Source organism: Pseudophryne corroboree, chromosome 2, assembly GCF_028390025.1.
Source record: "Pseudophryne corroboree isolate aPseCor3 chromosome 2, aPseCor3.hap2, whole genome shotgun sequence".
NCBI lineage: Eukaryota > Metazoa > Chordata > Amphibia > Anura > Myobatrachidae > Pseudophryne > Pseudophryne corroboree.
Window position 1 is genome coordinate 423,310,579 of NC_086445.1, and position 22,320 is coordinate 423,332,898.

Here is a 22,320-nt window from a genome sequence, read left to right on the forward strand (position 1 = left end):
CTAGAATTAATGCAATGTCCATTTCTGCCAGGAGAGTATTATGGACTCGGCAGTGGACAGGTGATGCTGATTCTAAAAAACACATGGAGGTTTTGCCTTTTAAGGGTGAGGAATTGTTTGGGGACGGTCTCTCGGACCTCGTATCCACAGCAACAGCTAGGAAGTCGACTTTTTTACCTCAGGTTCCCTCACAGCCTAAGAAAGCACCGTATTATCAAATGCAGTCCTTTCGGCCTCAGAGAGGCAAGCAGGTCAGAGGCGCATCCTTTCTGGCCAGAGGCAGGGGTAGAGGAAAGAAGCTGCACCAGGCAGCCAGTTCCCAGGAACAAAAATCCTCCCCTGCTTCCACTAAGTCCACCGCATGACGTTGGGGCTCCACAGGCGGAGCCAGGTGCGGTGGGGGCGCGTCTCCGAAACTTCAGCAACCAGTGGGTTCGCTCACAAGTGGATCTCTGGGCTGTACAAATTGTATCTTAGGGATACAAGCTGGAGTTCGAGGCGACTCCCCGCCGTTACCTCAAGTCAGCCTTGCCAGCTGCTCCCAGGGAAAGGGAGGTAGTACTGGCGGCAATTCACAAGCTGTACCTCCAGCAGGTGATAATCAAGGTCCCCCTCCTTCAACAGGGAAGGGGTTACTATTCCACAATGTTTGTGGTACCGAAACCGGACGGTTCGGTGAGACCCATTCTGAATTTAAAATCCTTGAACACTTATATAAAGAAGTTCAAGTTCAAAATGGAATCGCTCAGGGCGGTTATTGGAAGCCTGGAAGAGGGGGATTTTATGGTGTCGCTGGACATCAAGGATGCTTACTTGCATGTCCCCATTTACCCACCTCACCAGGAGTACCTCAGGTTCGTGGTACAGGACTGTCATTACCAATTCCAGACGTTGCCGTTTGGTCTCTACACGGCACCGAGAATATTTACCAAGGTAATGGCCGAAATTATGATACTCCTTCGAAAGAAGGGAGTTATAATTATCCCGTACTTGGTCGATCTCCTCATAAAGGCGAGGTCCAAAGAGCAGTTGTTGGTCAGCGTAGCACTCTCTCAGGAAGTGTTGCAACAGCACGGCTGGATTCTGAATATCCCAAAGTCGCAGCTGATTCCTACGACGCGTCTGCTTTTCCTGGGAATGATTCTGGACACAGAACAGAAGAGGGTGTTTCTCCCGGTGGAGAAGGCCCAGGAATTGTCATCTCTGGTCAGGGACCTCCTGAAACCAAAACAGGTGTCGGTGCATCACTGCACGCGAGTCCTGGGAAAGATGGTGGCTTCTTACGAAGCAATTCCCTTCGACAGGTTCCATGCAAGGATCTTTCAGTGGGATCTGTTGGACAAATGGTCCGGATCGCATCTTCAGATGCATCGGTTGATCACCCTGTCCCCAAGGGCCAGGGTGTCTCTGCTGTGGTGGCTGCAGAGTGCTCATCTTCACGAGGGCCGCAGGTTTGGCATACAGGACTGGGTCCTGGTGACCACGGATGCAAGCCTCCGAGGATGGGGGGCAGTCACTCAGGGAAGAAACTTCCAAGGACAGTGGTCAAGTCTGGAGACTTCACTACACATAAATATACTGGAACTAAGGGCCATTTACAATGCCCTGAGTCAAGCAGAGCCCCTGCTTCAAAACCAACCAGTACTGATTCAGTCAGACAACATCACGGCGGTCGCCCATGTAAACCGCCAGGGCGGCACAAGAAGCAGGATGGCAATGGCAGAAGCCACAAGGATTCTTCGATGGGTGGAGAATCACGTGCTAGCACTGTCAGCAATGTTCATTCCGGGAGTGGACAACTGGGAAGCAGACTTCCTCAGCAGGCACGACCTCCACCCGGGAGAGTGGGGACTTCATTAAGAAGTCTTCACACAGATTGTAAATCGTTGGGAACTGCCACAGGTGGACATGATGGCGTCCCGCCTCAACAAAAAGCTAAAAAAAAAAATATTGCGCCAGGTCAAGGGACCCTCAGGCGATAGCTGTGGACGCACTAGTGACACCGTGGGTGTACCAGTCGGTTTATGTGTTCCCTCCTCTGCCTCTCATACCCAAGGTACTGAGGATAGTAAGAAAGAGAGGAGTAAGAACTATACTCATCGTTCCGGATTGGCAAAGAAGAACTTGGTACCCAGAACTACAAGAAATGATCTCAGAGGACCCATGGCCTCTGCCTCTCAAACAGGACCTGTTACAGCAGGGGCCCTGTCTGTTCCAAGACTTACCGCGGCTGCGTTTGACAGCATGGCGGTTGAACGCCGGATCCTAACGGAAAAGGGCATTCCAGATGAAGTGATTCCTACGCTGATAAAAGCTAGGAAGGATGTGACAGCAAAGCATTATCACCGCATATGGCGGAAATATGTTGCTTGGTGTGAGGCCAGGAAGGCCCCAACAGAGGAATTCCAGCTCGGTCGATTTCTGCACTTCCTACAGTCAGGGGTGACTATGGGCCTAAAATTGGGGTCCATAAAGGTCCAGATTTCGGCCCTATCTATTTTCTTTCAAAAAGAACTGGCTTCACTGCCTGAAGTTCAGACGTTTGTTAAGGGAGTGTTGCATATTCAGCCCCCTTTTGTGCCTCCAGTGGCACCTTGGGATCTTAACGTTGTGTTGGATTTCCTGAAATCACACTGGTTTGAGCCACTTAAGACCGTGGAGCTAAAGTATCTCACGTGGAAGGTGGTCATGCTGTTGGCCTTAGCTTCAGCTAGGCGTGTGTCAGAATTGGCGGCTTTGTCATGTAAAAGCCCATATCTGATCTTCCATATGGACAGGGCAGAATTGAGGACTCGTCCCCAATTTCTCCCAAAGGTGGTATCAGCGTTTCATTTGAACCAACCTATTGTGGTGCCTGCGGCTACTCTGGACTTGGAGGATTCCAAGTTGCTGGACGTAGTCCGGGCTTTGAAAATGTATGTTTCCAGGACGGCTGGAGTCGGGAAAACTGACTCGCTATTTATCCTGCATGCACCCAACAAGCTGGGTGCTCCTGCTTCAAAGCAAACTATTGCTCGCTGGATCTGTAGCACGATTCAGCTGGCACATTCTGCGGCTGGACTGCCGCATCCTAAATCAGTAAAAGCCCATTCCACAAGGAAGGTGGGCTCTTCTTGGGCGGCTGCCCGAGGGGTCTCGGCTTTACAGCTTTGCCGAGCTGCTACTTGGTCGGGTTCAAACACATTTGCTAAATTCTACAAGTTTGATACCCTGGCTGAGGAGGACCTGGAGTTTGCTCATTCGGTGCTGCAGAGTCATCCGCACTCTCCCGCCCGTTTGGGAGCTTTGGTATAATCTTCATGGTCCTTACGGAGTTCCCAGCATCCACTAGGACGTCAGAGAAAATAAGAATTTACTCACCGGTAATTCTATTTCTCGTAGTCCGTAGTGGATGCTGGGCGCCCGTCCCAAGTGCTTAACTAAAGGGTTATTGTTATGAGCCATCCGTTGAATGAGGCTCAGTTGTTGTTCATACTGTTAACTGGGTATGGTTATCACAAGTTGTACGGTGTGATTGGTGTGGCTGGTATGAGTCTTACCCTGGATTCCAAATCCTTTCCTTGTAATGTCAGCTCTTCCGGGCACAGTTTCCCTAACTGAGGTCTGGAGGAGGGGCATAGAGGGAGGAGCCAGTGCACACCAGATAGTACCTAATCTTTCTTTTAGAGTGCCCAGTCTCCTGCGGAGCCCGTCTATCCCCATGGTCCTTACGGAGTTTCCAGCATCCACTACGGACTACGAGAAATAGAATTACCGGTGAGTAAATTCTTATTTTTAGCTTTCCACAAAATTCTACCTTTTATTTCAATTGACCAAGAAAACTACAAAACAGGTTTATATCTAATTTATCAAATTCACAGTGAAACCATTCCCCACATATACATTTTTGGCTATGCCCTTTGACAAGCAATCTGCACTTTGTGGATTTACGAGTCCTGCTGGAAATGCACCTGTTGGATAAAGTGATGTAACTTGAAAGTTTAACCAATTACCAATTTAGGTCTACACTCCTGGTATACAATGACTTATAGGCCCTACACACTGGCCGATTTTCTGAAAGATATGAACGATCTCGTTCATAAATGAACGAGAACTCGTTCATATCTTTCAGTGTGGAGACTCCAGCGATGAACGATGCGCGGCCCCGCGCTCGTTCATCGCTGGTCTCCCGTCGGCTGTGCATGCAGGCCAATATGGGCGATCTCGTCCATATTTGCCTGCACTTCAATGCAGCCGCGTGACGGGGGGAGTGAAGAAACTTCACTCCCCCCGTCACTGCCCCCCCGCCACCGGGTCGCTCGTCGGCCGTTTCGGCCGTTGGGCACCTCGGCGGCGCATCGTCAAATGAGTAGGGCCCTTTACAAAGAAAAGCTACCTTAATGTGTAATGAAGTGAAATAATATCTCAGTTATATTCTGTGTAATGAGCCATACTTTGCAGATGGCTACACGTTTGTTTGCTAAAACCTCTGCACAAAGTGAACTTATAAGACAGGAGCGAGACAGGAGATTTACTCAGGTGCGTTTTTGCCTAATCGCATAGTTCCTACCAGTTTTATGTGTGGCTTGTTAGCCACGAGAATTACTAAAGGCCTACCTGAACATTAAACTGTATTCATTCAAACCACCAGATATTGGGGGTCATTCCGAGTTGATCGCAGCTGTGCTATATTTAGCACAGCGACGATCATCTTCCCAGACATGCGGGAGGGTGGGGGGGTGGGGCGCCCAGCGCGCCCGGCACAGGCCCCACTTGTCAGGCTGCCTCCCCCCCCCACGGACAAGTACAAAAGCATTGTACAGCGCCGATGCTTTTGTACTCGAAGAATAACTCCCGGCCAGCGCAGCTGCTGCGACTGGCAGGAAATTACTCGTCGCTGCCCCAGGTTGCAGCTGCGTGTGATGCCACGCTGTGGCCCGTACCCCTCACGGTCCGGCCACGCCTGCATTGGCCGGACCGCGCTCCGAAAACGGCGACCAAACGCCACCGTGCCGCCCCCTCCTGCCCAACGACCACCTCTGCCTGTCAATCAGGCAGAGGCGATTGCTAAGTAACGACGGCCTTCGGCCTGCGCTGCAAACAACTGCAGCGTGTGATTGGGTTGGAATGATCCCCATTAAACAGTTATGCCTTGTGTACACATGGAAAGAATAGAAAATATGGAGTGTATCAAGCCATGGTTTAAGAAACCACAAAGCAGAGCAACAGAAAACAAAGTCTTTTTTTAAGATTTGATTTTTGCTGCTGAAGTGAGATTTTTCACATTGCATGCCATGTCACTATGGTGCCTATAATAATAATAATAATAAAGCTATAAGTTTATCTAAATCTGATTCCAAAAGGTTGCAGTGAAGGGGCATTGCCACCATATATGGTGAAATGAACCAATTACAGCATCACAAGTTAGAGGTTAATGGTTATATTTTATGGAATTTAGAGAAAACTAGATAATATCTAATGTAAATTGTAATGTTTCCTTTTTGCAAGTATAAATGGATGACATGGCATTGAGGTGTTAAGTGAACTCTCTCGGTCACAATAGTTATATAAGATTATAGTCAATTATAAGCTGTCCGGTTTGGGGTGAAAAAGTGCAGAGTGATGGAAATTAGGGTACACGGTATGGGACAGGTATATGGGGGTACTTTTTGAGGGTATCCGTTTGATAGATAGACAGTGTCTAGTTAGACAGTCAATAGATAGACACCATATGTTAGACCGACATTAGGTCGACAGGGTCAAAAGGTCGACATGAAAAAATGTAGACAGTACCAAAGGTCGACAGTTCAAAAGATCGGCATGGTCAAAAGGACGACGTGAAAATGGTCGACATAAAAAAACATAGACAATTTTTTTTTTTTTAATGTAACATGTTTTTGGACTATTTCATACTTTCTCTATCCATGTCGGCATAGAGTTGGTTATAAACCTTGTGGCGAGCGCAGTGAGCCACCGTGCCCGAAGCGTGGCGAGCGAAGCGAGCCCCGCGAGGGTATGCCTTTCTACAATTGGGGGTCCCAGATGACAAAACTATCCACACAAACCACAAAAATGCAAAAAACATGGTGTCTACCTTTTTCATGTCGACCGTTTGACCCTGTCGACCTTTTGACCCCGTCGACCTTTTTCATGTCGACATTTTGACTCTGTCGACCTTTTGACCCTGTCGACCTAATGTCTGTCTAACATATGGTGTCTATCTATTGACTGTCTAACTAGACACTGTCTATCTTTTATACCGGAACCCTTTTTGAGTGGGACAAGTGTTTTTAGGCTTGCAGGTTGGACTAACTGGTAATTTTTGCAAGGCTTTTAAAAGTGTCTTTAATTGACCCAAATATATACTTATACCCATTTTCATGTAACCCAAATTTAATGAGAGCACTTCTTTTATACCTAAAGCTTTTCGCTGGTTAACACATTGCAGGTCACCCGTTTACGCAATTTTCTAATAGGATAGGTTGAAAAACAGGAGCATGCATACCCGCTATAAGCATTTTTGGGGGGCGATAGGTACAATAACTTTACCCGTGAACGCGTATCGCCTTATTGCAGCTAATTGGATACCCCCTTAGTCTATGAATTTCTAAGTTAATATTTATTGATTAATATTTCATATGCACAAACATTACATTCTAACCAAGGCCAGGACACATTTTATACTCATTATTGTAATATTAGTGCACGGAGATCCATGTAGACAGTACTCCTTGTGACTTGTTTATATTATATGCACCAGCCCAGCAACAATGTGGAAATAATTTAAAGTTGTTGGTAGCTAATTTAACACATTAATTTCAGCCAGTTAATTGGTCTTTTGTTATCCAGCTAAAAGAGACATTCATTACTGCCAAGTAACTCCAAATGTTTATTGCTGGTAGGTTTATTATGAACATGTTGTTTAGAACTTTTTTACAGTTTTACATTATGGCCTCAGGTAAAGCGCCTCTGGAGCACCGAAATGTGATTGGTTATGAAATGTGTGAGATTACTGTCAGACATCACCATGAATGCAGTACATTTGGGAATGTATATATGCATTCCAGGCACAATTACCACAGATAATCCATGTATTACATTCTTACACACCTATACTTCATAGATATTGATGAATGTGCTGCTGGAAAAGTGACCTGTCCTTTCAACCGGAGATGTGTGAATACATTTGGAAGCTACTACTGCAAGTGTCAACATGGCTATGAATTAAAATACGTGAATGGCAGATATGACTGTGTAGGTAAGAATACTGCTTAACAATTTAATATACCAACATTCACTTACTTGCTTGTCAATGTATCACTGTGCCTGCTGGATTTCCCAGGATCATTAAGAAGTAGTACACATCAGCCCCTATTTGTTGACACTGGGCACTTTATACAGGAAGGTAACTTAGGAAAAGTGGCACAAAGGAAACGTATGGAGTTGTCCCTGGCAGGTAATAAGATTTCATTATTGTGCTGATGTTTAGAAAATTGAATCAAACGTTATTGGCAGCAACTGTTTTTTCCTTTACAACTGTGTTTATAAATGTCTGTAGTATATGCCAGGCTGGCACTACAGACCACTGCGGTGCCAGCAGAAATAGCATTCTCTGGGTGGGATTCAATTCTTTTCACCCCTTTCCACACTCGTTCTGTTTCTGCCCTCAGGGATGTTGTATCATTATTTCAGCTCGCTACCCCCAGAGTAGGGAGGCACCCAACCCTTTACACAGCTAAACCTGATTACTATGGGCGCAATATGCACGATAACGGAGATCATTTTAGAAAGGAAATTGGGCGTGATATATAATTTGAATCTCACCCAAATCTATAATATGTGTGTATTGTCTGTTTAGCCTGGACCCTCAAGCACACAGACACTTTAAGCATACGAATGTTGGTGTGATATGAAACCAAATAAAAATTAACCTGCCTGCTATGTGAATCAGATACAAAATGTGAGCACTAAGTTCCCATGTGCATAAAGTACCTTATGTCACTAGATTACTTACAGGCCTTTGAGTGTTGTTTTGATCATCTATGGAAGGAGAGATAAGGAAAGACAGCCACAGTAAGCCAGCAAGTGAACAAGACACTGGCAGAGAAATAGGGGTCGTTTTCCAAAAAGTAATTGTCAGACACAAAAATGATGTGTAACAAAGGAGAATTGTGGAAAGGTAGAAGTGGAAATAATGTTTAGCCTTTGTCCCTTAGAGCCCTTGATATGTTAATATATCTAATAATCCACCACAAAATAATCATTGCACACTGTTCCTGTCTGATGTCTTGCAAATAAGAACAAGTTGAGTTGCGTTATGCTTGGATACAGTGACAGATCAGAAAAACATCCGCTATTCCTAGGGAAAATACAATGCTGGCTCATTCTGGCCAGTGAGCAGTGCAGGTTGCATGTGACTGGTAAACAATGCTGAACTCATTCATCCAACTTGCAGACACATAACCATTATTCCTATCACATCCTTTACTATGATCCAAGCATTACTTAGGGCGCTAGAGTCTACTGCAACCTGTGCTGTCACTGGTGGATGTAGTTGTTCTTCCTGGAGCGAATTCCAACAGCCAATTGGAATGTACTGTGTTAAATTCCAATAAAGGTGACTAGAGCTACAAGTGACATCACTGGCTACTTTTCCAGTGTCTGGATTTGATTGATTGATTGATTGATTGATTGATTGATTGATTTGAGGAGGAAGTATACTGAAAGGCAGCATATTTGCCCAGGCTGGCAAGAGGGTATGTTATGGTGTGTACACACGGTGAGATCCTTGCTATGCCTGATTTTCACTTGCGATTTCCCTTGAACTCCCCGGAGCCCAGATAGCACAGATTTTGACTAACTTTTCTTGAGATATGGACTGTGTGTGCTTATGATTTTGGCTTATGTGAGATTTTTTTTGTATAATCTGTTTTTATTTAGGTACAACATAGCAGTATAAAGATTGCATCACATTTTGACAGAAGAGGGAGAAAGTCATCAGGGCACAAACGAAGGTCTAGTACATCATAGCCTTGAAAAGTAGAGAGGCATAACATCCCCATTGCTGGGGGGTCAGTATAGGCATTAGCGTAAGTAAGTGTTTACATAACATTCGTCTGGTATCCCTTCGTCCTCTGTCCGTACTATATTATAATTGCAATCTCAAATAGCATTGTATAGAAACTGTAGAGAAAGGAGAGGGAAGAAATGAGAAGAATAGTAGAGAGAAAACAGAGTGTGACCAAACTAGGGGGGACAATTGAGTTGAGGAGGGGATGGGGTGCAGACTATTCGTCCGATCAATTGTGCGTTGAGATCATTTGGCAGCATAGACATAGTCCTTGTAGTCCTTAGAGGACACATACTCTATCCAGGGCATCCACATGGTCATAAACTCCGTTAGTTTATCTCTGGAGACCAGGAGAATGTTTTCCATATTCATGTAGTGATTAATTCTGTTAAACCATAGTTTCCTAGTGGGTGGGAGTTGTGATCTCCATAATGTGGGGATGATCGCCCTCGCTGCGTTAGACAGGTGCCGAAGTAACGACGTGTTGTGTTGAGCCAGTGAGATAGAGGAATGGGAGAGTAGCCAGAATGCTGGGTCTGTGGGGACGGGTGTATGAAGTATATCTTGGGAAGTGGATATAATATCCTTCCAGAATGGTTTTAGTAGGGGATAATCCCACCAGATATGCATTAGGGTGCCTGTAGCGCCGAGACATCTCCAGCATCTGTCAGTCACTCCAGGGTACATGAAGTGGAGGAGAGAGGGATGCCTGTACCATCTCATTATGAGCTTGTATTGGGTTTCCCTAACTTGTATGCAGACTGAGCTTTTGTGGGATTTGAGAAATATCGTCTGCCAGTCTTTATCTGTCAGGGAGATCCCGAGATCTCTTTCCCAGGCCAGCTTGAAGGGTATGGGTGTCTGGGCGTTTGGGGTCTGTAGTAGTTTATAAAGTGAGGAAATAGCATGCTGGGGGGGGGGCATGTGGCGACACACATCCTCTCAAACTGTGTTAACTCGCGTGAGGCTTGGAGATACCTACGCTCTGAATGCAAGAAGTGTCTAAGCTGTAGGTATTTCCAAAAGTCACGTTGTGGAACTTCCCATTTTCTCTAACGTCCTAGTGGATGCTGGGGACTCCGTCAGGACCATGGGGAATAGCGGGCTCCGCAGGAGACAGGGCACATCTAAAAAGCTTTTTAGGTCACATGGTGTGTACTGGCTCCTCCCCCTATGACCCTCCTCCAAGCCTCAGTTAGGTTTTTGTGCCCGTCCGAGAAGGGTGCAAACTGGATGGCTCTCTTAAGGAGCTGTTTAGTAAAGTTTTTTTTTAGGTTTCTAATCAGTGATTCCTGCTGGCGACAGGATCACTGCAACGAGGGACTTAGGGGAGAGACTTGCAACTCACCTGCGTGCAGGAGGATTGAAGTTTTAGGCTACTGGACACTGAGCTCCAGAGGGAGTCGGAACACAGGTCAGCCTGGGGTTCGTCCCGGAGCCGCGCCGCCGATCCCCCTTACAGACGCTGAAGAAAGACGGCGGAACGGAGGTCCGGAAACAGGCGGCAGAAGACTTCACAGTCTTCAGAGAGGTAGCGCACAGCACTGCAGCTGTGCGCCATTGTTGCTACACGGCTCACTGACACGGTCACGGAGGGTGCAGGGCGCTGCTGGGGGCGCCCTGGGCAGCAATATAAATACCTATTTGGCAAATAAATACATCACATATAGCCATTAAGGCTATATGTATGTATTTAACCCAGGCCAGTTTTCCTAATAACCGGGAGAAAAGCCCGCCGTGAAAGGGGCGGAGCTTATTCTCCTCAGCACTCAGCGCCATTTTCCAGACCAGTTCCGCTGGTGAGGAAGGTTCCCACTCTCCCCTGCACTACAGAAACAGGGTTAAAGAGAAGGGGGGCATAAATTGGCGATATAATTATATATTAAGAGCCCATATATAGAAACAACACCTTCTAGGGTTGTTATATACATTATGGCGCTTTTGGTGTGTGCTGGCAAACTCTCCCTCTGTCTCCCCAAAGGGCTAGTGGGTCCTGTCCTCTATCAGAGCATTCCCTGTATGTGTGTGCTGTAGGTCGGTACGTGTGTGTCGACATGTATGAGGAAAATGTTGGTGAGGAGACGGAGAAAATTGCCTGTAATGGTGATGTCACTCTCTAGGGAGTCGACACCAGAATGGATGGCTTACTTATGGAATTACGTGATAATGTCAACACGCTGCAAGCCGGTTGACGACATGAGACAGCCGGCGGACAAATTAGTATCGGTCCAGGCGTCTCAGACACCGTCAGGGGCTTGTAAAAACGCCCATTTACCTCAGTCGGTCGACAGACACTGACACGGACACTGACCCCAGTGTCGACGGTGAAGAAACAAACGTATTTTTCCTTTAGGGCCACAAGTTACATGTTAAGGGCAATGAAGGAGGTGTTACGTATTTCTGATACCACAAGTACCACAAATAAGGGTATTTGGTAGGGTGGGAATAAACTACTTGTAGTTTTGCCTGAATCAGATAAATTAAATGAAGTGTGTGATGATACGTGGGGTTCCTCCGACAGAAAGTTATGGGCGGTATACCCTTTTTTCCCGCCAGTAGTAAGGGCGAGTTGGAAAACACACCTTAGGGTGGACAAGGCGCTCACACGCATATAAAAAACATGGCGTTACCGTTTCCAGATACGGCCGCCCTCAAGGAGCCAGCTGATAGGAAGCTGAAAAATATCATAACAGTATATACACACATACTGGTGTTATACTACGACCAGCAATCGCCTCAGCCTGGATGTGCAGCGCTGAGGGGGCTTGGTCGGATTTCCTGACTGAAAATTTTGATACCCTTGACAGGGACAGGATTTTATTGTCTATAGAGCATTTTAGGGATGCATTTCTATATATGTGTGATGCGCAGAGGCATATTTGCATTCTGGCATCAAAGAGTAAATGTGATGTACATATCTGCCAGACGAAGACACGACAGTGGTCAGGTGAGGCAGATTCCAGACGGCATATGGAAGTATTGCCGTATAAAGGGGCGGTCCATTGGACCTGGTGGCCATGGCAACAGCTGAAAAATCCACCTTTTGTTACCCCGAGTCACATATTGGCAGAAAAGGACACAGTCTTTTCAGTCTCAGTCCTTTCGTCCCCATACGGGCAGGCGGGCGAAGGCCAGTCATATCTGCCCAGGGGGAGAGGAAAGGGAAGAAGACTGCAGCAAGCAGCTCATTCCCAGGAACAGAAGCTCCTCACGGCTTCTGCCAAGTCCGCAGCATAACGCTGGGGCCGTACAAGCGGACTCAGGTGCGGTAGGGGGTCATCTCAAGAGTTTCAGCAACACTCGCAAAGGGAACTCCGGGATCCTACATGTAATATCCCAGGTGTACATTGGAAATTCGAGACGTCTCCCCCTCACACAATTCACAGGCTGTATTCCCAGCAGGTGATAATCAAAGTACCCTTCTTACAACAAGGAAGGGGGTAGTATTCCACACTATATTGTGGTACTGAAGCCAACCGGCTCGGTGAGATCTGAAATATTTGAACACTTACATACAAGCGTTCAAATCAAGATGGAGTCACTCGGAGCAGTGATAGCGAACCAGGAAGAAGGGGACGATATGATGTCACTGGATATCAGGGACGTTTACCTACAGGTCCAAATTTGCCCTTCTCACCAAGGGTACTTCAGGTTCCTGGTACAGAACTGTCACTATCAGTTCAGACGCTGCCGTTTGGATGGTCCACGGCGCCCCGGGTCTTTACCAAGGTAATGGCCGGAATGATGATTTTTCTTAAAAGAAACATGGACGCTTTCCTGATAAGGGCAAGGTCCAGAGAACAGTTGGAGGTCGGAGTAGCACTATCTTAAGTAGTTCTACGACAGCACGAGTGGATTCTAAATATTCCAAAATCGCAGCTTTTTCCGACGACACGTCTACTGTTCCTAGGGAAGATTCTGGACACAGTCCAGAAAAACGTGTTTCTCCCAGTGGAGAAAACCAGGGAGTTATCCGAGCTAATCGGGATCCTCCTAAAACCAGGGAAAGTGTCAGTGCATCATTGCACAAGAGTCCTGGTAAAAATGGTGGCTTATTACGAAGCAATTCCATTCGGCAGATTTCCCGCAAGAACTCTTCAGTGGGATCTGCTGGACAAATGGTCCGGATCGCATCCTCAGATGCATCAGCGGATAACCCTATATCCAAGGAAAAGGGTGTCTCTCCTGTGGTGATTACAGAGTGCTCATCTTCTAGAGGGCCGCAGATTCGGCATTCAGGATTGGATGCCGGTGACCACGGAGGCCAGCCTGAGAGGCTGGGGAACAGTCACACAGGGAAAAAATTTCCAGGGAAGTGTGATTAAGTCTGGAGAATTCTCTCCGCATAAATAAGCTTAGAGCAAATTTATAATGCTCTAAACTTAGCTAGACCTCTGCTTCAAGGTCAGCCGGTATTGATCCAGTGGGATAACATCACGGCAGTCGCCCACGTAAACAGAAGGGCGGTACAAGAAGCAGGAGGGCAGTGAAAACTGCAAGGATTTTTCGCTAGGCGGAAAATCATGTGATAGCACTGTCAGCAGTGTTCTTTCCGGGAGTGGACGACTGGGAAGCAGACTTCCTCAGCAGGCATGACCTCCACCCGGGAGAGTGGAAACTTCATAGGGAAGTTTTTCAACATGATTGTGGACCGTTGGCAAAGACCAAAGGTGGACATGATGGCGTCCCGCCCGAACAAAAACGGGACAGGTATTCCGCCAGGTCATGAGACCTTCAGGCGATAGCTGTGGATGTTCTGGTAACACCGTGGGTGTACCAGTCTGTGTATGTGTTCCCTCCTCTGTTTCTCATAACCAGGGTATTGAGAATTATAAGACATAGAGGAGTATGAACTATACTAGTGGCTCCGGATTGGCCAAGAGGGACTTGGTACCCGGAACTTCAAGAAATGCTCACAGAGGACTAAGGGCCTGGGGAGCTAAGAAGGGACTTGATTCAGCAAGTACCATGTCTATTCCAAGACTTACCGCGGCTGCGTTTGACGGCATGGCGGTTGAATGCCGGATCCTGAGGGGAAAAGGCATTCCATAAGAGGTCATACCTACCCTGGTCAAAGCCAGGAAGGAGGTGACCGCACAACGTCATCACCACATGTGGTGAAAATATGTTGCGTGGGTGAGGCCAGGAAGGCTCCACGACGGAAATTCAACTAGGTCGATTTCTACACTTCCTGAAAACAGGAGTGTTTTGGACCTCAAATTGGGGTTCATTAACATTTAAATTTCGGCCCTGTAGATTTTCTTCCAGAAAGAATTGACTTCAGTTCCTGAAGTCCAGATTGTAAAGGATGTATTGCATATACAGCTTTTTTGTGCCCCTAGGGGCACCGTGAGATCTCAACATAGTGTTGGGATTTCTTAAAATCATATTGGTTTGAACCGCTCAAATCTGTGGATTTGAAATATCTCACATGGAAAGTGACCATGCTGTTGACAAATATCTCACATGGGAAGTGACCATGTTGTTAGCCCTGGCCTCGGCCAGGCGATTGTCAGAATGGGCGGCTTTGTCTTACAAAAGCCCATATTAAAATTTTCCATTTGAACAGGACAGAACTGGGACTCGTCTCCAGTTTCTTCTAGAGATGAGCGGGTTCGGTTTCTCTGAAACCGAACCCGCACGAACTTCATGTTTTTTTCACGGGTCCGAGCAGACTCGGATCCTCCCGCCTTGCTCGGTTAACCCGAGCGCGCCCGAACGTCATCATGACGCTGTCGGATTCTCGCGAGACTCGGATTCTATATAAGGAGCCGCGCGTCGCCGCCATTTTCACACGTGCATTGAGATTGATAGGGAGAGGACGTGGCTGGCGTCCTCTCCATTAGAAATTAGATTAGAAGAGAGAGAGAGATTGTGCAGAGTCAGACAGAGTTTACCACAGTGACCAGTGCAGTTGTTGTTAGTTAACTTTTATTTATTTTAATATATATCCGTTCTCTGCTATATCCGTTCTCTGCCTGAAAAAAAACGATACACAGCAGCAGCCAGTCACACAGTGTGACTCAGTCTGTGTGCACTCAGCTCAGCCCAGTGTGCTGCACATCAATGTATAAAAGGCAAAGCTTATAATAATTGTGGGGGAGACTGGGGAGCACTGCAGGTTGTTATAGCAGGAGCCCCCAGGAGTACATAATATTATATTAATTTAAAATTAAACAGTGCACACTTTTGCTGCAGGAGTGCCACTGCCAGTGTGACTAGTGGTGACCAGTGCCTGACCACCAGTATAGTAGTATATTCATTGTTGTATGTATTGTATACTATCTCTTTATCAACCAGTCTATATTAGCAGCAGACACAGTACAGTGCGGTAGTTCACGGCTGTGGCTACCTCTGTGTCGGCAGTCGGAACTCGGCAGGCAGTCCGTCCATCCATAATTGTATTACAATATATACCACCTAACCGTGGTATTTTTTTTTCTTTCTTTATACCGTCATAGTGTCATACTAGTTGTTACGAGTATACTACTATCTCTTTATCAACCAGTGTACAGTGCGGTAGTTCACGGCTGTGGCTACCTCTGTGTCGGCAGTCGGCAGGCAGTCCGTCCATCCATAATTGTATTATTATTATTATAATATATACCACCTAACCGTGGTTTTTTTTCCATTCTTTATACCGTCGTCATAGTGTCATACTAGTTTACGAGTATACTACTATCTCTTTATCAACCAGTGTACAGTGCGGTAGTTCACGGCTGTGGCTACCTCTGTGTCGGCAGTCGGCAGGCAGTCCGTCCATCCATAATTGTATTATTATTATAATATATACCACCTAACCGTGTTTTTTTTTCCATTCTTTATACCGTCGTCATAGTGTCATACTAGTTGTTACGAGTATACTACTATCTCTTTATCAACCAGTGTACAGTGCGGTAGTTCACGGCTGTGGCTACCTCTGTGTCGGCAGTCGGCAGGCAGTCCGTCCATCCATAATTGTATTATTATTATAATATATACCACCTAACCGTGGTTTTTTTTCCATTCTTTATACCGTCGTCATAGTGTCATACTAGTTGTTACGAGTATACTACTATCTCTTTATCAACCAGTGTACAGTGCGGTAGTTCACGGCTGTGGCTACCTCTGTGTCGGCAGTCGGCAGGCAGTCCGTCCATCCATAATTGTATTATTATTATAATATATACCACCTAACCGTGGTTTTTTTTCCATTCTTTATACCGTCGTCATAGTGTCATACTAGTTGTTACGAGTATACTACTATCTCTTTATCAACCAGTGTACAGTGCGGTAGTTCACGGCTGTGGCTACCTCTGTGTCGGCAGTCGGCAGGCAGTCCGTCCATCCATAATTGTATTATTATTATAATATATACCACCTAACCGTGGTTTTTTTTCCATTCTTTATACCGTCGTCATAGTGTCATACTAGTTGTTACGAGTATACTACTATCTCTTTATCAACCAGTGTACAGTGCGGTAGTTCACGGCTGTGGCTACCTCTGTGTCGGCAGTCGGCAGGCAGTCCGTCCATCCATAATTGTATTATTATTATAATATATACCACCTAACCGTGGTTTTTTTTCCATTCTTTATACCGTCGTCATAGTGTCATACTAGTTGTTACGAGTATACTACTATCTCTTTATCAACCAGTGTACAGTGCGGTAGTTCACGGCTGTGGCTACCTCTGTGTCGGCAGTCGGCAGGCAGTCCGTCCATCCATAATTGTATTATTATTATAATATATACCACCTAACCGTGGTTTTTTTATACCACCTAACCGTGGCAGTCCGTCCATAATTGTATACTAGTAAACTATCCAATCCATCCATCTCCATTGTTTACCTGAGGTGCCTTTTAGTTCTGCCTATAAAATATGGAGAACAAAAAAGTTGAGGTTCCAAAATTAGGGAAAGATCAAGATCCACTTCCACCTCGTGCTGAAGCTGCTGCCACTAGTCATGGCCGAGACGATGAAATGCCAGCAACGTCGTCTGCCAAGGCCGATGCCCAATGTCATAGTACAGAGCATGTCAAATCCAAAACACCAAATATCAGAAAAAAAAGGACTCCAAAACCTAAAATAAAATTGTCGGAGGAGAAGCGTAAACTTGCCAATATGCCATTTACCACACGGAGTGGCAAGGAACGGCTGAGGCCCTGGCCTATGTTCATGGCTAGTGGTTCAGCTTCACATGAGGATGGAAGCACTCAGCCTCTCGCTAGAAAACTGAAAAGACTCAAGCTGGCAAAAGCACCGCAAAGAACTGTGCGTTCTTTGAAATCCCAAATCCACAAGGAGAGTCCAATTGTGTCGTTTGCGATGCCTGACCTTCCCAACACTGGACGTGAAGAGCATGCGCCTTCCACTATTTGCATGCCCCCTGCAAGTGCTGGAAGGAGCACCCGCAGTCCAGTTCCTGATAGTCAGATTGAAGATGTCAGTGTTGAAGTACACCAGGATGAGGAGGATATGGGTGTTGCTGGCGCTGGGGAGGAAATTGACCAGGAGGATTCTGATGGTGAGGTGGTTTGTTTAAGTCAGGCACCCGGGGAGACACCTGTTGTCCGTGGGAGGAATATGGCCGTTGACATGCCAGGTGAAAATACCAAAAAAATCAGCTCTTCGGTGTGGAGGTATTTCACCAGAAATGCGGACAACAGGTGTCAAGCCGTGTGTTCCCTTTGTCAAGCTGTAATAAGTAGGGGTAAGGACGTTAACCACCTCGGAACATCCTCCCTTATACGTCACCTGCAGCGCATTCATAATAAGTCAGTGACAAGTTCAAAAACTTTGGGTGACAGCGGAAGCAGTCCACTGACCAGTAAATCCCTTCCTCTTGTAACCAAGCTCACGCAAACCACCCCACCAACTCCCTCAGTGTCAATTTCCTCCTTCCCCAGGAATGCCAATAGTCCTGCAGGCCATGTCACTGGCAAGTCTGACGAGTCCTTTCCTGCCTGGGATTCCTCCGATGCATCCTTGCGTGTAACGCCTACTGCTGCTGGCGCTGCTGTTGTTGCCGCTGGGAGTCGATGGTCATCCCAGAGGGGAAGTCGTAAGCCCACTTGTACTACTTCCAGTAAGCAATTGACTGTTCAACAGTCCTTTGCGAGGAAGATGAAATATCACAGCAGTCATCCTACTGCAAAGCGGATAACTGAGTCCTTGACAACTATGTTGGTGTTAGACGTGCGTCCGGTATCCGCCGTTAGTTCACAGGGAACTAGACAATTTATTGAGGCAGTGTGCCCCCGTTACCAAATACCATCTAGGTTCCACTTCTCTAGGCAGGCGATACCGAGAATGTACACGGACGTCAGAAAAAGACTCACCAGTGTCCTAAAAAATGCAGTTGTACCCAATGTCCACTTAACCACGGACATGTGGACAAGTGGAGCAGGGCAGGGTCAGGACTATATGACTGTGACAGCCCACTGGGTAGATGTATGGACTCCCGCCGCAAGAACAGCAGCGGCGGCACCAGTAGCAGCATCTCGCAAACGCCAACTCTTTCCTAGGCAGGCTACGCTTTGTATCACCGCTTTCCAGAATACGCACACAGCTGAAAACCTCTTACGGCAACTGAGGAAGATCATCGCGGAATGGCTTACCCCAATTGGACTCTCCTGTGGATTTGTGGCATCGGACAACGCCAGCAATATTGTGTGTGCATTAAATATGGGCAAATTCCAGCACGTCCCATGTTTTGCACATACCTTGAATTTGGTGGTGCAGAATTTTTTAAAAAACGACAGGGGCGTGCAAGAGATGCTGTCGGTGGCCAGAAAAATTGCGGGACACTTTCGGCGTACAGGCACCACGTACAGAAGACTGGAGCACCACCAAAAACTACTGAACCTGCCCTGCCATCATCTGAAGCAAGAAGTGGTAACGAGGTGGAATTCAACCCTCTATATGCTTCAGAGGTTGGAGGAGCAGCAAAAGGCCATTCAAGCCTATACAATTGAGCACGATATAGGAGATGGAATGCACCTGTCTCAAGTGCAGTGGAGAATGATTTCAACGTTGTGCAAGGTTCTGATGCCCTTTGAACTTGCCACACGTGAAGTCAGTTCAGACACTGCCAGCCTGAGTCAGGTCATTCCCCTCATCAGGCTTTTGCAGAAGAAGCTGGAGGCATTGAAGAAGGAGCTAACACGGAGCGATTCCGCTAGGCATGTGGGACTTGTGGATGCAGCCCTTAATTCGCTTAACAAGGATTCACGGGTGGTCAATCTGTTGAAATCAGAGCACTACATTTTGGCCACCGTGCTCGATCCTAGATTTAAAGCCTACCTTGGATCTCTCTTTCCGGCAGACACAGGTCTGCTGGGGTTGAAAGACCTGCTGGTGACAAAATTGTCAAGTCAAGCGGAACGCGACCTGTCAACATCTCCTCCTTCACATTCTCCCGCAACTGGGGGTGCGAGGAAAAGGCTCAGAATTCCGAGCCCACCCGCTGGCGGTGATGCAGGGCAGTCTGGAGCGACTGCTGATGCTGACATCTGGTCCGGACTGAAGGACCTGACAACGATTACGGACATGTCGTCTACTGTCACTGCATATGATTCTCTCAACATTGATAGAATGGTGGAGGATTATATGAGTGACCGCATCCAAGTAGGCACGTCACACAGTCCGTACTTATACTGGCAGGAAAAAGAGGCAATTTGGAGGCCCTTGCACAAACTGGCTTTATTCTACCTAAGTTGCCCTCCCACAAGTGTGTACTCCGAAAGAGTGTTTAGTGCCGCCGCTCACCTTGTCAGCAATCGGCGTACGAGGTTACATCCAGAAAATGTGGAGAAGATGATGTTCATTAAAATGAATTATAATCAATTCCTCCGCGGAGACATTGACCAGCAGCAATTGCCTCCACAAAGTACACAGGGAGCTGAGATGGTGGATTCCAGTGGGGACGAATTGATAATCTGTGAGGAGGGGGATGTACACGGTGATATATCGGAGGGTGAAGATGAGGTGGACATCTTGCCTCTGTAGAGCCAGTTTGTGCAAGGAGAGATTAATTGCTTCTTTTTTGGGGGGGGTCCAAACCAACCCGTCATATCAGTCACAGTCGTGTGGCAGACCCTGTCACTGAAATGATGGGTTGGTTAAAGTGTGCATGTCCTGTTTTGTTTATACAACATAAGGGTGGGTGGGAGGGCCCAAGGATAATTCCATCTTGCACCTCTTTTTTCTTTTCTTTTTCTTTGCATCATGTGCTGATTGGGGAGGGTTTTTTGGAAGGGACATCCTGCGTGACACTGCAGTGCCACTCCTAGATGGGCCCGGTGTTTGTGTCGGCCACTAGGGTCGCTAATCTTACTCACACAGCTACCTCATTGCGCCTCTTTTTTTCTTTGCGTCATGTGCTGTTTGGGGAGGGTTTTTTGGAAGGGACATCCTGCGTGACACTGCAGTGCCACTCCTAGATGTGCCCGGTGTTTGTGTCGGCCACTAGGGTCGCTAATCTTACTCACACAGTCAGCTACCTCATTGCGCCTCTTTTTTTCTTTGCGTCATGTGCTGTTTGGGGAGGGTTTTTTGGAAGGGCCATCCTGCGTGACACTGCAGTGCCACTCCTAGATGGGCCCGGTGTTTGTGTCGGCCACTAGGGTCGCTAATCTTACTCACACAGCTACCTCATTGCGCCTCTTTTTTTCTTTGCGTCATGTGCTGTTTGGGGAGGGTTTTTTGGAAGGGCCATCCTGCGTGACACTGCAGTGCCACTCCTAGATGGGCCCGGTGTTTGTGTCGGCCACTAGGGTCGCTAATCTTACTCACACAGCTACCTCATTGCGCCTCTTTTTTTCTTTGCGTCATGTGCTGTTTGGGGAGGGTTTTTTGGAAGGGACATCCTGCGTGACACTGCAGTGCCACTCCTAGATGGGCCCGGTGTTTGTGTCGGCCACTAGGGTCGCTTATCTTACTCACACAGCGACCTCGGTGCAAATTTTAGGACTAAAAATAATATTGTGAGGTGTGATGTGTTCAGAATAGGCTGAAAATGAGTGTAAATTATGTTTTTTGAGGTTAATAATACTTTGGGATCAAAATTACCCCCAAATTCTATGATTTAAGCTGTTTTTTAGGGTTTTTTGAAAAAAACACCCGAATCCAAAACACACCCGAATCCGACAAAAATAATTCGGTGAGGTTTTGCCAAAACGCGTTCGAACCCAAAACACGGCCGCGGAACCGAACCCAAAACCAAAACACAAAACCCGAAAAATTTCAGGCGCTCATCTCTAGACTTTCTTCATGAAGGGGTGTCAGCGTTTTCACCTGAAACAACCTCTTGTGGTGCCTGCGGCTACTAGGGACTTGGAGGACTCCAAGTTACTAGACGTGGTCAGGGCCCTAAAAATATATATATATATATATATAGTTAGGACGGCTGGAGTCAGAAAGTCTGACTTGCTGTTTATACTGTATACACCCAACAAGCTGGGTGCTCATGCTTCTAAGCAGTCTATTGCACGCTGGATTTGTAGTACAATTCAGCTTGCACATTCTGTGGCAGGCCTGCCACAGACGAAATATGTAGATGCCCATTCCACAAGGAAGGTGGGCTCATCCTGGGCGGCTGCCTGAGGAGTCTCGGCATTACAACTTTGCCGAGCAGCTACGTTGTCAGGGGAGAACACGTTTGTAAAATTTTACAAATTTTGATACTCTGGCTAAGGAGGACCTGGAGTTCTCTCATTCGGTGCTGCAGAGTCATCCGCACTCTCCCGCCCGTTTGGGAGCTTTGGTATAATCCCCATGGTCCTGACGGAGTCCCCAGCATCCACTAGGACGTTAGAGAAAATAAGAATTTACTTACCGATAATTCTATTTCTCGTAGTCCGTAGTGGATGCTGGGCGCCCATCCCAAGTGCGGATTGTCTGCAATGCTTGTACATAGTTATTGTTACAAAAATCGGGTTATTACTATTGTTGTGAGCCATCTTTTCGGAGGCTACTTCGTTTTGTTATCATACTGTTAACTGGGTTCAGATCACAAGTTGTACGGTGTGATTGGTGTGGCTGGTATGAGTCTTACCCGGGATTCAAGATCCTTCCTTATTGTGTACGCTCGTCCGGGCACAGTACCTAACTGAGGCTTGGAGGAGGGTCATAGGGGGAGGAGCCAGTACACACCATGTGACCTAAAAAGCTTTTTAGATGTGCCCTGTCTCCTGCGGAGCCCGCTATTCCCCATGGTCCTGACGGAGTCCCCAGCATCCACTACGGACTACGAGAAATAGAATTATCGGTAAGTAAATTCTTATTTTAAC

At 46.8% G+C, this 22,320-nt stretch overlaps 1 protein-coding gene across 3 annotated transcripts in view; it reads left to right on the forward strand.

The window, feature by feature from the left end:
* EGFL6 (EGF like domain multiple 6) overlaps positions 1-22,320 on the forward strand; it is a 475,748-nt gene that overhangs the window by 131,207 nt on the left and 322,221 nt on the right. For all 3 annotated transcript variants that reach the window (XM_063953516.1, XM_063953515.1, XM_063953514.1), the window contains exon 6: positions 7,103-7,237. In XM_063953516.1, coding sequence (XP_063809586.1) covers positions 7,103-7,237 — 135 coding nt within the window. The remainder of the gene's footprint in view (positions 1-7,102; positions 7,238-22,320) is intronic.